This window comes from Phacochoerus africanus, chromosome X, assembly GCF_016906955.1.
Source record: "Phacochoerus africanus isolate WHEZ1 chromosome X, ROS_Pafr_v1, whole genome shotgun sequence".
NCBI classification, from domain to species: domain Eukaryota; kingdom Metazoa; phylum Chordata; class Mammalia; order Artiodactyla; family Suidae; genus Phacochoerus; species Phacochoerus africanus.
Window position 1 is genome coordinate 115,968,028 of NC_062560.1, and position 16,464 is coordinate 115,984,491.

General features: G+C 39.8%; 1 protein-coding gene across 7 annotated transcripts in view; it reads right to left on the bottom strand.

The window, feature by feature from the left end:
* Window positions 1-16,464, bottom strand: part of ARHGEF6 (Rac/Cdc42 guanine nucleotide exchange factor 6) — a 113,989-nt gene that overhangs the window by 33,547 nt on the left and 63,978 nt on the right. For all 7 annotated transcript variants that reach the window (XM_047765791.1, XM_047765796.1, XM_047765793.1 and 4 more), the window contains 2 exons: window positions 16,202-16,297; window positions 14,345-14,467 (listed from right to left, as the gene is read on the bottom strand). In XM_047765791.1, the coding sequence (XP_047621747.1) occupies window positions 14,345-14,467; window positions 16,202-16,297 (219 nt within the window). The remainder of the gene's footprint in view (window positions 1-14,344; window positions 14,468-16,201; window positions 16,298-16,464) is intronic.

Genomic DNA, 16,464 nt, shown 5'->3' on the forward strand with positions numbered 1-16,464 from the left:
ATCCAGAAAAGACAAAAAATCTAATTTGAAAAGATACATGCACCCCAATGTTCATAGCAGCACTATTCACAATAGCCAAGACATGGAAGCAATCTAAATGTCCATCGACAGGAGTTCCCGTTGTGGCGCAGCAGAAATGAATCAGACTAGCAACCATGAGCTTGCAGGTTCAATCCCTGGCCTCGATCGGTGGGTTAAGGATCTGGCGTTGGCGTGAGCTGTGGGGTAGGTCACAGATGTGGCTTGGATCTGGCATTGCTGTGGCCGTGGCATAGGCTGGAAGCTGTAGCTCTGATTAGACCCCTAGCCTGGGAACCTCCATATGCCGAGGGTGTAGCCCTAAGAAGAACAAAAAATTGTCCATCAACAGAAGAATGGATAAAGAAGATGTGGTACATATATGTGACAGAATACTACTCAGCGGCCATAAACAAGAATGAAATATTGCCATTTCCAGCAACATGGATGGACTTAGAGATTATTATACTGAGTGAATTAAGTCTGATGGAGAAGCATTATATGGTATCATTTACATGTGGAAACCAAAAAATAAAATAAATTAACTTATTTACAAAACAGAAACAGACTCCCAGACATAGGAAATAAACTTAGAGTTACCAAAGGGAAAAGGTAGGTGAATGGATAAATTAAGAGTTTGGGATTAACAGATATACACACCACTCTATATGAAATAGATAAACAACAATGATTTACTATAGAGCACAGGGAATTATATTCAATATCTTCTAATAAACTATGTTGGAAAATAACCTGAATATATATATATATACATATATATATATAATTGAACCACTTTGCTGTATACCTGTAACTAACACAATATTGAAAATCAACTATACAATAAAAAAACTATCCCTGCCTCAACTTAATTGGATCAGATGGCAGAGAAATTTATGCTCCAAGGAATTACCAAAAAAAAAAAAAGTGCAATCATCTGGAAATGAGTGGAGCCTAACTGCTGGGTATGATACTAAAGGGAGACAGACAGCTTCACAGAGAAATCAGGTAGAGACACAATCAAAAAGAGTCTTTCTAAAACCACTGTCATTTCATGGTGGCTGTGTGCACGACTGAGGCTGTGCCCTCTGAAGAGTGACTTTAGAGGTTGCCCAGTATGGAGGAAGTAGACTTGACTAAAATAGTCTCAAGCTACTGAACAAACAAATAAGCAAAGAACAACAAAAACAAAACCCAGAGAGAGAAAGGGAATCAGTATCCAGAGTTGCTAAACCTAAAATTGCATCAGTATCTAGTTTTCAATGAAAAATTATGTGATACACAAAGAAATGAGATGTGTGGCCCATACACCAGGGGAGGAAAGAGACAACAGAAATTGCCCATGAGTGTGACAAAATGTCAAAATTAACAAAAACTTCAAAGTCATCACTATAAATGTTTTCAAAGAACAAAAGGAAACCATGCCTAGTAAAGGAAGCTATGATGACAACGTCTCATCAAACACATAATATCAGTAAAAAGAGAATATGATAAAGGACCATATGGAAATTCTGGAGTTAAAAAGTCCAATTACTAAAATTTTTAAGTTCACTAGAGGTGCTCAATGGTAAATCTGAACTGGTAGAAGAATCAGTGAACTTAAGATAGATTGATGGACATAATGGAATCTGAGAAAACAAAGGGAAAAAACGAATAAAGAAAAGTAAACAGAGCCTCAGAGTAATGTGTGCTGAGAGTACCAAAAGGAGAGGAAAGACAGAATGAAGAAAAAATACATATTTGAAAAAATAATGGCTTCTGAAACTTGAATAAAACATTAATCTACACATCCAAGATGCTCAATGAATTCCAAGCTGGATCAGTTCAAGAGATCCATGTACAGACAAATTATACTAAAGATGATGAGAGACAAAGACAAAATCTTTTTTTTTCTTTCTTTTTTTTTTTTTGTCCTTTTAGGGCCACACCTGTGGCATATGGCTGTTCCCAGGCTAGGGGTCTTATTGGAGCTACAGCTGCTGGCCTACGCCACAGCCACAGCCACAGCAACACCAGATCTGAGCCTTGTCTGCGATCTATACCACAGCTCACCACAATTCGGAATCCTTAACCCACTGAGTGAGGCCAGGGATCGAACCCACAACCTCATGGTTCCTCGTCAGATTCGTTCCTGCTGCACCACGACGGAAACTCCCAAAGACAAAATCTTGAAAAGACCAAGAGAAAAGCAATTCACCACGGGCTAGGGAGCCTGGATAAGATTAACAGTTAATTTCTCATCAGAATTAATGGTGGCCAAAGGCAATGAGATAACACACTCAAAGTAATGAAAGTAAACTGCCAACCAAAAATTATATATACATATTCAAACTATCTTTCAAAAATGGAGGAATGAAAGAAAACATTCCAATAGAAACAAAAAACAGAGAATTCTTTGCCAGAAGACTCACCTTACAAGAAATACTAAAGCTCCAGGGTAATATCAAGTAAATCCAGATGTAAATTCAAAATCCACATATAAAAACATAGAGCACTGGTAAAGGTAATCATGTAACTATGAAAAACTGTAGCAGAGACCCAGAGTTCCTGTTTTAACTGAAATTAAAAATCGTATACAGCAATATTATGGAACTATACTGTTAGGCCTCTAACATATAGAAATATAATCAATTTTACGACAACAGCACAACACAGGTGGGTGGAAGCAAAGCTCTACTGAAATAAGTATATGATAGCAGAAAGTAACTCAAATTCAAAGGAAAAAATAAAGCTAAACAAGGGTAAATAAGAGTGTTAATATAGCAAATGCTATAAATGTATCCTCACTTTCCTTTCTTCCCTCAGCTTCATTAACAGTCCAAAAAGGATAGTAATAATAATTAAAGCAATGTATTATTGGGTTTTAAACATACAGCATGTATAACAACAGTAGCACAAAAAGGGCAGTGGAAATAGAGGTAGACTAGGACTAACATTTTTATATCTCACTAGAATTAAGCTACTGTAAATACATAGTAGATTCGGACAAGTTAAGATATATATGGAAAGTCTCAAAGCAAACACGAAAGAAAAAAAAATTTTTTTTAATCATTAAAGGACATCTGGTTTCAGCTCTAACATCCAAAGAGTTTAGAAGTCATCATTACCATCCTCAAAACACGAAAAACCACTGAACAAACTGAAAATCAATGACTTTTTTTAGGTCCACTAAGACTTGAGATCACTGGGAAAACGACCACCTCAAAATCTAGAAAGACAGTCAAAGACAAAGAATTAGAACTGAGATCAGCTTCCCTGAGGAGAAGCCACTGGAGTCAGTAACTGGTAGGACCACTCGAATGGTATTGCAAGAGTCTGAGAGTGGACTGGCTTAATGGTTAAAAACTCCCAGGACCCTAGTCTTGCCGAGCCCAACACTTGTGGGGTTTGCATCCAGGAACCCAAGCAGGTTCTCATGGAGAAGATCAAAGAAAAACTCCCTTGTGTTTGGGGGAAGTGGAGAGAAAAGTAACCATTTTGAAATGCTCCCAGAACATTCTAACAAAGGATTGCTCTCCAAGAGAAACTATGTTGCCAGAGCTTTATCTGACCTGGCAAAGGGGTGAGAGGCCAGTTCCAGCCCTTCCTCGCGCTCTCTCTCTTTTTTTTTTTGTCTCTTTTTACAGCCACACCTGCAGCATATGGAGGTTCCCAGGCTAGGGGTCGAATCCAAGCTGCAGCTACCGGCCTACACCACAGCCACAGTAACATAGGATCCAAGCCGCATCTGTGACCTACACCACAGCTCACAGCAACGCTGGATCCTTAACCCACTGAGTGAGCCCAGGGATTGAACCCACGTCCTCATGGACACTATGTCGAGTTCTAATCCCACTGAGCCACAATGGGAACCCCAGCCCTTGCTCATCTTCCTGTCATATGTGAGAGGAAGAAAAGAATTCTAAGAAACGCTTCTAAAGATTAAAGCTCAGGGACACTGGTCCACTACATAAGTGAAACTTATTCATAACATTATAGAATGCATCCCCCCCACTACACTTCACTCCCCATCACCATGGCTCCAGTATAATAACAGTAGATTACAGCTGAGCGAGCTGCAAGACACAGACTCTGTTTATGAAGGAATTCTTAGCAAACTCAAAGAGACAGAGAGAGGGAAAAAAAAAACAAAGGAGAGACTGAAGCCCCTAGTACTCACAAAATGCACAACCAACAAAGGAAAAAATAGACAACTGGGACTATATCAAACTACAAAGACTTTGCACACACAAAGGAAACCATCAATAAAATGCATGGCAGTCTATGGAATAGAAGGTATTCTCAAGTCATTTTATCTGATAAGGGGCTATATTCAAAGTATATAAAGAACTCATACAACTTAACCCCCCCCAAAAAGGCCAAACGATCTGATTAAAAATGGGCAGAAGAACTGAACAGCCATTTTCGCAAAGAAAACATACAAATGACCAACCGGAGAAAGCTGCTCAACATCACTAATCATCAGGGAAATGCAAACCAAAACCATAATGAGGGACCACCTCACACTGGTCAGAATACCCATCATCGAAAATCTACAAATGATACATGCTGGAGAGGGTGTGAAATACTACCTCACACCTGTTAGGATGGCTATTATCAAAAGGACAAGCGATGACAAGTGTTAGTGAGAATGTGGAGAAAAGAGAACTCTCCCACACTGTTGGTAGGAATGTAAATTGATGCAGCCACTATGAAAACCAGTATGGCAGTTCCTCAAAAATTAAAAATATGTCTACCATATGGCCCAGAAATTTCACTCCTCGGCATATATCCCCAAAACCTCAAAAACACTCATTAGAAAAGACACATCACTTCAATGTGCATGGGAGCACTATTTACAATAGCCAAGGGATGAAAACAACATAAGTGTCCATGGACAGATGAATGGATAAAGAAGCAGTGCTATACACACACACAAATATTAATCAGAGCCAGGAGAAAGAAAGAAATTCTACCACTTGCAATGGCATGGATGGACCTTGAGGGCATTATGCTAGGTGAAACAAACCAGAGAAAAATAAATACTGCATGGTACCACTTATATGTGGAATCTAAACAAAGTCAAACTCAGAGAGACGTCACAGATAAGAGAATCACCGTGAGACTATTAGGAGGTTTCTCAGTAGAATCTTTGCAGATTAGAAGGGAGTGGAATAATATGTTCAAAGTACTAAAAGAATAAAATTGCCAACCAAGAATATAATGTCTGGCAAAATTATCCATAAACAAAGTTCAGAAAACTAAATACAGAACTACCATATGATCCAGCAATTCCACTCCTGGGCATCTATCCAGACAAAACTTTCATTCAAAAAGATATGTGCACAACAAGATGATTGTTGTACACCTATAAATGTAATAAAATTCATTAAGTAATAAAAAATAAAAATAAGAAAAAAAGATACATGCACCTCTATGTTAATAGCAGCACTAATCACAATAGCCAAGACATGGAAACAACCTAAATGTCCATCGACAGATGAATGGATTAAGAAGATGGGGTACATATATACAATGGAATACTACTCAGCCATAAAAAGAACAAAAGAATGCCATTCACAGCAACATGGATGCAACGAGAGAGTCCCATACTGCATGAAGTAAGTCAGAAAGAGAAAGACAAATACCACATGATATTACATGTGGAATCTAAAATATGGCACAAATGAACCTATCTACAAAACAGAAACGGACCCACAGACATAGAGAACAGACATGTGGTTGCCAAGGGGGAGAGGGGAGGGAGTGGGATGGACTAGGAGTTTGGGTTTAGTAGATGCAGACTATTCCATTTAGAATGGATAAGCAATGAAGTCCTGCTGCATAGCACTGGGAACTATATCCATTCACTTGTGATAGAACACGATGGAAGATAATATGAGACAACAGTATATTATATATATAAATATATATATATGACTAGGTTTGCTGTATAACAGAAACTGACAGAACATTGTAAATCAATAATAAAAAATTAAATTGAAAATTAAAACTATTCAAAACAAGAAAACAAACAAGCTAGCTAAAAAAATGGGCAAAATATTTGAACATCTGCCTTACAATAGAAGCCATATAGATAGAAACTAAGAACACGAGAATATGCTCAGGTTCATTAATTATTAAGAAAATGCAAAGACATGAGAGAGATGCTTCGTAGAATGGCTAATGAGACTGACCACACCATAAGCAAGGAGGTCCTACTGTGCAGCACAAGGAACTATATCCAATCTCTTGGGATAGAACATGATGGAAGATAGCGTGAAAAAAAAGAATGTATATCCTATGTGTGACCAGGTCACTATGCCGTACAGCAGAAATTGGCACCACACTGTAAATCAAGTGTACCTTAATTTTAAAAATAAAATAAATTTTTTAAAAAGACTCCCAAATAAACCAAAGCGGGAGGAGTATATCACTGTGACCTGCCTTACAGGAACTTCTAAAGAGTCCTTCAAGTTGAAATAAAAGGACCCTAAACAGCAACACGATAGCATTCTTAAGAATAAAGCTCACTGGTAAAGTTACATATATAAACAAACACAGGATACTCTAATATTGCTGGCCATGCACATAAATTGCTTTCATTCTGGCCTAGAAATTAAGAGATGAAACTACGTATCACGTATCTTGTGACATTAATAACAAAGTAGAGGAGAAATGAAAGCGTAGAGCTGTGTTAACTGAAGTTTTCATCAGCTTAAAGAAGACTGTTGTAACTATTCACGTTTTATTTAAGCCCTATGGTAACCACAAAGAAAATACCTATAGAATATACATAAATGAAAACAAGAGGAGTTCCTGTCGTGGCTCAGTGGTTAGTGAACCTGACTAGCATCCATGAGGACGTGGGTTCAATCCCTGGCCTCCCTCAGTGGGTTAAGGATTAGGCCTTGCTGTGAGCTGTGGTGTAGGTCGCAGACGCAGCTCTAATTCGACCTCTGACCCAGGAACTTCCATATGCTGCAGGTGCAGCCATACAAAGGAAAAAAATGATACAAATGAATTCATTTACAAAACAGAAACAGACTCCCAGACTTCAAAAAACAAACCTATGGTTACCAAAGGAAAAAGGGGGGGGGGGCTAAATTAGGAGTTTGGAGTTAACACCTGCACACACATATAAAAAAGACAACTAGGAGTTCCCGTCGTGGCTCAGTGGAAACGAATCTGACTAGGAACCATGAGGTTTGATCCCTGGCTTCGCTCAGTGGGTTGAGGGTCCGACGCTGTCACGAGCTGTGGTGTAGGCAGACGCAGCTCGGATCTGGTGTTGCGGTGGCTGTGGTGTAGGCCGGCAGCTGTAGCTTCGACTAGATCCCCAGCCTGGGAACCTCCATATGCCGCAAGTGTGGCCCTAAAAAGCAAAATAAATAAATAAATAAATAAATAAATCACAAGGACCTACTGTATAGCACAGGGAACTCTATTCAGTATTCTGTGATAACTTATATGGGAAAAGAATCTAAAAAAGAATGAAAATATGTATCACAGATTCACTTTGCTGCACACCTGAAACTAATACAACTTTGTAAATCAACTAGCCTCCTGAGTTGATTACCTTAAAAATATGACACAAATGTACCTATCTAGATAGAGGGACAGACTTGTGGTTGCCTAGGGGGTGAGGGAGAGATGGACTGGAAGTTTGGGCTTAGTAGATTCAGAATATTACATATGGAAGGGATACACAACAAGGTCCTACTTTATAGCACAGGGAACTATATTCAGTATCCTGAGATAAATCATAATGGAAAAGAATGTAAAAAGAATACACACACACACACACACACATCTGATTCTCTTTGCTATACAGCAGAAATTAACACAATATTATAAATCAACTATATTTTAATTTTTAAAAAGGACCTAAATATATGCTGTCTACAAAAGTCTCATTTTATTTTTAAAGACACACACACAGGCTGAAAGTGAAGGGATGGGAAAAGACATTCTATAAAAATGGTAACCAAAAAAAGCACATGGGTGGCCCCACTTATACTAGACAAAATAAACTTTATATCAAAAACTGTCAAAAGAGACAAAAAAGGACAAAGAAGTATCATAATAAAAGGATCAACTCATCAAGAAGATATAACAATTAAAAAATATATATACACAACCAACATCAGAGCACCCAAATACATAAAGCGAATATTGACAGAACTGAAGGAAGAAATAGACAGCCACACAATAATAGTAGAGAATTTTAATACCACACTATCAATAATGCATAGAACTTACAGATGGAAGACAATGACTTGAAAAATGCTTATAGCTCAAATGGACCTAGCAAACATACACCTATCATTCCATCCAACAAAGCAAATGATGAATATAGATGCAAAATCCTCAACAAAATACTAGCAAACCAAATCCAATAGCACATTAAAAGGATCATGACCAAGTGGGCAACATCCCTAGGATGCAAGGATGGTTTGACACACAAAAATCAATTAATGTGATACATCACACAAAGGACAAAAGATAAAAAAATCACCTGATCTTCTCAACAGATACAGAAAAAACACTTGACAAAAATTCAACATCCTTTCATGATTAAAAAAAAAAAAACCGGAGTTCCCGTCGTGGCGCAGTGGTTAACGAATCCGACTAGGAACCATGAGGTTGCGGGTTCGGTCCCTGCCCTTGCTCAGTGGGTTAACGATCCGGCGTTGCCGTGAGCTGTGGTGTAGGTTGCAGATGTGGCTCAGATCCCGAGTTGCTGTGCCTGTGGTGTAGGCTGGTGGCTACAGCTCCGATTAGACCCCTAGCCTGGGAACCTCCACATGCCACAGGTGCGGCCCTGAAAAGACACAAGTAAAAAATAAAAGACAAAAAGTGGAGGTGAAATAAAACCTTCTCAGGAGTTCCCGTGGTGGCTCAGTGATAATGAACCTGACTAGTATCCATACGGATGCAGGTTTGATCCTTGGCCCCACTCAGTGGGTTAAGGATCTGGTGTTGCTGTGAGCTGTGGTGTATGTTGCAGATGCTGCTCAGATCCCGTGTTGCTGTTGCTGTGGTGCAGGCTGGCAGCTGCAGCTCCAATTCAACCCCTAGACTGGGAATTTCCATATGCTTCAGGTGCAGCCCTAAAAAGACCAAAAAAAAAAAAAAAAAAAAACCCACACAAGACTCAGTTACATACTGTCTATAAGACACAGATTATGAGTAAAGGGATGGAGGAGTTCCCTCATTGGGCATCAGGTTAAGGATCCAGCATTTTCACTGCTGTGGCTCCAGTTGCCACTGTGACACAGGTTCAGTTCCTTCCTGGCCCAGAAACTTCTGCATGCTGCAGGCACAGCCAAAATAATAATAATAATAAGTAAAGGGATGAAAAAAAGACATATTAACAGTAATCAAAAGATAGCTGGAGTAGCAATCTTAATTTCAGAAAAAGCTGACATCAGAACAAGGGAAATTAACAGAGATAAAGAGGGAAAATTATGTAGATAAAAGGACCAATTCTCCAACAAGACAAAGCAGTCCTTAAAGTGAATGCACCTAACAGCAGAACATCAAACTATATGAAGCAAAGAGTGATAAAAGTATAAGGAGAAATAGACAGATCCAGTATTGTGGCTAGAGACTTCAACATCCCTCTACAGTAATCAAAAAATCCAGCAGGTCATGGGAGTTCCCGCTTTGGCACAGTGGGTTAAGAAATCTGACTGCAGTGGCTCAGGTTGGTGCAGAGGTGCAGGTTCAATCCCGTGCCCCACACAGTGGGTTAAAGGATCTGGCATTGCTGAAGCTGTGGCATGTGTCACAGCTGCGGCTCAGATTCAATCCCTGGCCTGGGAACTTCCATGTGCTCTGAGTGTGGCCATAAAAACAAAATTAGTTAGGATGTAGTTGAACTAACAGCACCATCAGTCTAGTAGATCTAATTGACATTTATCAAATACTTCATTAAAAATCAGCAAAATATAAATTCTTCTCAAGTTCCATGGAACATTCACCAAGATAGATCCTGTTCTGGGACATAAAATAATGTAACAAATTTATAAGAATAAAAATCAACAAATGGTTCTGGGACAATTGGATATCCACATGCAAATGAATGAAGTTGGACCCCTACCTCACACCACATGTAAAAATTAACTCACAAAGGATTAGAGAGCTAAATTTAGGCCAGCCACTATAAAATTGCAAGAGAGGCTAAATGTTGATTAGGCAACATTTTTTAGATATAACACCAAAAATATAGGCAAAATAGGAAAAAATACATATACTGGACATCGTCAAAATTAAACCTAAAACTTTTGTGCTTCAAAAGACACCATCAGGCAAGTGAAAAGACAGCTCACAAAATAGACTTTTTTTGCAAATCTTACATCTGAGAAGAATATATAAGAATATATAAAGACACGTTGCCACTCACCAATGTAAAGACGAATAACCCACCCAAAAAATGGGCGAAGGATTTGAGTAGATATATTTCCAAAAAAGATAGAAAGCTAGCCAGCAAGCACAGGAAAAGATGTTCCGGATCATTAGCCCTTAGAGAAATAAAGAATGACTACTACTGGGTGAGGGGTTTCTTCTTAGGGTGATGAAAATGTTCTAGAACTAAATAGTGGTGATGGCTGCACAGCCTAATATATTAAGAACCACTGACTTGTACACTTTAAAATGATGAATTTCTGGCATATGAGTAATCTCTCAATAAGAAGACAAGTAAACCAATTTCACAAAGAATCTGGACAGACATTTCCCCAAATGAAGATACACCAATTGCCAATAAGCACATGAAGAGATGCTCGCCATCATTAGTCATTGAAGAAATGCGAATCAATAGCACAATGAGATACCACCTCATCTGTTCTAGATGGCTATAATCCAAAAAACTGAGGAAAAAAGCTTGGTGAGGATGTGGAGAAAACGGAGCCCTCATACGCTGCTGACAGGAATATAAGTTGGTGCAGCCACTTTGGAAAAGAGTCTCACAATTCCTCTAAAAGAATAAAACTGTTACCATATGACCCAGCAATTCCACTCTGAAGTATCTACCACAGAGAAATGAAAACACAAAGACTTGTACACGAATCTTCACGGCAGCACAGTTCACAGTCCACATGTCCACAAACCGGTGAATGGAAGAACAATATGAGGTGTCCATACAATGGAAGATTTTTCATTATATGGAAATTTTAAAAAACAATTAAAGAAAGCAATGTACTGATAAGTGTTACAACATGGATGAACCTTGAAAACATTATGCTAAGTGAAAGAAGCCAGACACAAAAGGCTGTATGTTGTGGGGCTCCATTTAAATGAAATGTTCAGATTAAGCAAAACCATAGTGACATAAAGTATTTTAGTGGTTGCCTTGGGCTGGCAATGGGGAGTGACTGCTAATGGTATGGGTTTGTTTAGGGAACGATGAAAATGTTCTAAAATTGATCATGGTGATGATGGCACAGCTCTGAATATACAAAAAAAAATTTAACTGTGCACTTTGAACAGGTGAATTGTATGGTATGTGAATTATATCTCAATAAAGCTGCTATATAAGAAAGAAAATGGTGGCATTCCCTGGTGGCTCAGTGGGTTAAGCATCTAGCGTTGTCCCTGCTGTGGCTCTGGTTACAGGTGTTGCTTGGGTCGATCCTGGCCTGGGAACTTCTGTATGCCTCCAGCATAGCAGGAAAGACAGAAATAAAGAGAAGAGAAGAGAAGAGAAGAGAAGAGAAGAGAAGAGAAGAGAAGAGAAGAGAAGGAAGGAAGGAAGGAGAAAGAGAGAGAGAAAGAAAGAAAGAAAGAAAGAAAGAAAGAAAGAAAGAAAGAAAGAAAGAAAGAAAGAAAGAAAGAAAGAAAGAAAGAAAGAAAGAAAGAAAGAAAAAGAAAAAGAAAGAAAGAAAGAAAGAAAGAAAGAAAGAAAGAAAGAAAGAAAGAAAGAAAGAAAGAAAGAAAGAAAGAAAGAAAGAAGGAAGGAAAGAGGAAGCAAGGAAGGGGGGAAATGGTAATATTTTGTTTCTTAAGCTTAGATTATTCTCTTTGTAGGTGAAATATATATCTTAATAAAAACATGTTTTAGAAGTCTGACAGACCTGGATTCTAATCCTGGCTCAACCACTCAAGAGTTTATGAGTACTTGGGCAGAATACTTAACTTTCCAATGTCTTATCTGAAAGCAGAGACAGTAATAATAGTAAGCCCCTCATAGGCTTTTTACAGCATGTGCCTGGCACATTGTCAGTGCTATTATTAGCTACTGTGAGCTCTAGGCAGCTGAGCCACTGGCCTAAATAATCCACAATCACGGCTTCTCTTTCTTTCAACTCCAACTTCCATACTTGCTCTTACACAAGAGTTCATGGCCTTAATCAGGGAAATAAAAATGACCTTCAAGTAGGACCCACTGAATTCTATCTTCAAAATGCCCTTACATATCAGCTCTATAAAGCCAAGGAAGTGCCTAACAAACCAGGACAAAACCAAAGTTCCCATCCCTTCTGAGGGTTGGTGTCAACTAGTGTTCCAGCCTGATTCAGGGAGTTCAAGTCTGAGCCATATTAAGAAAAGAGTAATCTTTTCAGTCCTGAGCCAAGCTCCGAACCCATGTGTGCTCTGGATCTAGTCTCCAAGTTCCGTCGTAAGAGTCCCTGTGTTGTTCTTCTACTGTCCCGACTCAGATTTCTAGCGCACGGCGTCGAAGTCAAAACTATGTCTTTAAGCCTATGCTACTGTATTCCGGCACCTGTGAATGTCAAGGATGAATCACCAGAGGGTCGAGGAAGGGTTAGGGTTCCGTAAGAGAGATGTGAACTTATCTGGGTCCTGTCCTCCATGAATCCGAAACAATTTATATCCTTGTATAGTTACCACCAGAGACTTTGTTTCAAGTACCTGACACAGTTCACAGGGTGAGCTTCCTTCTGTCTTTCCCTGTTGATACCCACCTTCGAGCCACATTACTGCTGGAGACCTTCTCTCCCAGACAAAGAAGAGTGAAAAAGGAAAGAACCCAGGCAGTTTAGCTCTGGCAGCCACTCAGACAAAACATTTACTGGGTCAGGGGAAGCCTAAACCATTGGCTCTAAAGAGAATTTTACTGCAAGAAAGCTTGCCCTGACGCTTCCCTCAGCCACACTAAGTTGATACCAGTTCAAAGTCCCACAATATCCTTTTAATTACCCTTTTCTAGGAGTTCCCATTGTGGATCATTGGTAACAAGCCCTGCCAGTATCCATGAGGATGTGGGTTCGATCCCTGGCCTCGCTCAGGGGGTTAAGGATCTGGTGTTGCCATGAGCTGTGGTGTAGGTCGCAGATGCGGCTCGGATCTGGCGTTGCTGCGGCTGTGGTGTAGGCCAGTGGCTACAGCTCCAATTCAACTCCTAGCCCAGGAACCTCCATACACCAAGGGTGGGCCCTAAAAGGACTAAATAAATAAATAATAAAAATTAATTTGAGACGTATCATAGGCCTAAGTACAAAAGCTCAATCAGTAGAAAAAAATAGGTATATAGCTTCACAACTTTGAAATAGATAAAATTCTTTAACAAAAGTACAAAAAGCAGTAAAGAAAGCATCAATGGAAAAAACCAACAGGTTAAAAGTCACTGAAAATTATAAACATCTATTCTTCAAAGCACATGGTCGAGAAAATAAACTGTCCCAGAGTGAGTGAAAATATTCTCAATACATACAACTAACAAAGGACTGGCAAGAGGATTCCAACAAATCAATAATAAAAAGACAAACAACCAAAAAGACAAAAAAAAATTTACCCTTTTCTAATACAACATGTTAACGATGTTTGATTTCACATCTATTTCCCTATACCCCATGAGGAGAGGGACCTTCTCTTCCTCGTTCACTATTGTATCCTCATCAACTTCTACAGGACTTTGCACATAGTAGGCGCTCAATAAATTATTTGTGGCACTGATGGATGATGACTCCATATAACAACGAATCAATTCCTGGGATGAACGGGGATAATCAAGAGTTCAGCTAGAGGAGTTCACATCGTGGCTCAGTGGTTAACCGATCCGACTAGGAACCATGAGGTTGCGGGTTCGATCCCTGGCCTCGCTCCGTGGGTTAAGGACCTGGCGTTGCCATGAGCCCTGGTGTAGGTCACAGATGCGGCTCGGATCCCACATTGCTGTGGCTCTGGCGTAGGCCGGCGGCTACAGCTCCGATCAGACCCCTAGCCTGGGAACCTCCATATGCCGTGGGTATGGCCCTAGAAAAGGCAAAAAGACAAAAAGACAAAAAAAAAAGAGTTCGGCTAGAGACCTTGGATTTCCCAATGAGGTGGTCCTAGGAAAGGACAGCATAGCGAAACAACTTTGGGGGAAATAATAATTTACCTGTGCTGGGTGAGTACATTTACAGCTGAAGGATGATTTGCACAGTAGGCCAGATACATAGATTTAAAATGAGGCATGAGGTTCAGGAGACAACCACCTACTTTGTGTTGGTTTTCTGGAAATCTGTAAGCAAAACAGGTGAAACACAGAATGCAAAATAAGAAAGAGGATAAAGGAAGATGATTCCAATCATACCTGGCAAAATGCAAACCTTTTGAATTCTTTTTCCAAAGTAAAAAAGAAACTTCTATATTACAACCATTTTATCTATAAAATGCAAGTTCTTGACCACCGCTTTATTTATTTTTTTAGGATTCTTTATTTTTTTCTATTATCATGGATTCACAATGGTCTGTCATTTTGACCACTGCTTTAAATTCTAGCCACCAAACATAGCTCCAAAATATAGGGTCAAATACTTATTTGGAATTAGTAGGAGTTTTTTAAGATGCTTATTCAAATCACAAAACTCAAATTTAGCTGGGCACACTAAAAATACTCTTGGTTAATTCGAATGAAGTTTGAGTACAGAGAAAACTAATTGAATCCGAAGTAGTATTCAGTAGTCTCGGTGGCCTGGTGGTCACTAAGCAAGGTGGTATCCAGGAGTTCCCGTTGTGGCTCAGTAGTGAACGAATCCAACTAGGAACCATGAGGTTGAGGGTTCGATCCCTGGCCTTGCTCAGTGGGTTAAGGATCCAGCGTTGCCGTGAGCTGTGGTGTAGGTCACAGACGCGGCTCGGATCTGGCGTGGCTGTGGCTATGGTGTAGGCCAGCAACTACAGCTCCAATTTGACCCCTAGCCTGGGAACCTCCACATGCCGCGGGTGCGGCCATAAAAAGACCCAAAAAAAAGAGCAAGGTGGCATCCAGATGCTTGAAATGATAAGCCACCCATTTTCATTTGCAGAGAAAAAAACAACATCAACAAAACAAAAATCAGAAAAGCACGAGGAAGGAAAAGAAATTACTTGGAATTCCACCATTGAGGTATATCTATTATCACAATGTTGACAATATGCCTTGGACTCTCTTCTACATGTTTCTCTAAAAAATGGGAAGCAAAGATCACATATCTCCATAGTAATCTGCTCTTCTCACTTAGTGACCATCTTCCCATTCCCATGATCTGGACTTGGAGTGGCTCCTCAAGTCTCTTTAGCGGGACCCCTGACCATCTTCCTCCCAGGACAACCACCTGTGCCTCCTAAAGCTCAAGAAACAGGCCATCGCCCCGATTTCCCTACAGATGGTGAAAGTCACCAACTGCTCCCGGACCCACTGCTTGGAAAATCAGTCTTGCTCCCGAAATGTATCTGCCTAATGATCATGACAGTTCATTCCGCAGCATGAAGTTGAACACTTGCAGCAATCCAGCCACCCGTCGATGACGTGCCAGCTCACCTAAGCACATACGCTTCCCTTCCCCACTTTCTATGTGTTTCAACTGCTAACAGCCATGATACCGGGCATGATTAAAAGAGAAGCAGCAGCTTGTGAAACTGAATGATTAATCCGAATGACTCTTCCAAGGCATTTGCAATGTATGAAAGAAAAACATCAAATCGATGAGAAAGGCATCATCCATCGTCAATTTAGACCTTATTTGTCGATAGGATTTTTAAAATAAATTCAGAAATAATTTGCTTGCTGTAGAGCCTTGATATTCGACTCGTGGTGTGACAGTGTGAATACCACCTCCTAGGACATTTTCTCTGTACTGGGACAGTTTATCAAAGTTGTAATCAATGCATCAACGACTATAAAGTGCCCCTATCTAAGAGAACAGTTAAAAGGAAAACAAAACACAAAAAACACAACGTCGCTGGCTCGCCTAATGGGCTCTGAGACACTTACTTCGAACATTCCTCCAAGGCTTGGCAGAGTGTCTGTTGGAAGGTGCATATTTCCTCGAAGTTTCCCAATAAAGACGTAAACTCCACGCTACTCAGGCTGAAAAATATACACATGCAGGTTCAGCGAATAAACCTTGAGGGGGGCTCTAGTTATCTATCTCTGGTTAGTTAGTTGATAGTTTGCCAGTAACTGGCAAATGGAACCAGGGAAGCAAACCCTGTATTTTCACTTTTGCTTTTAAATATATACCAACTCTGTGGCCT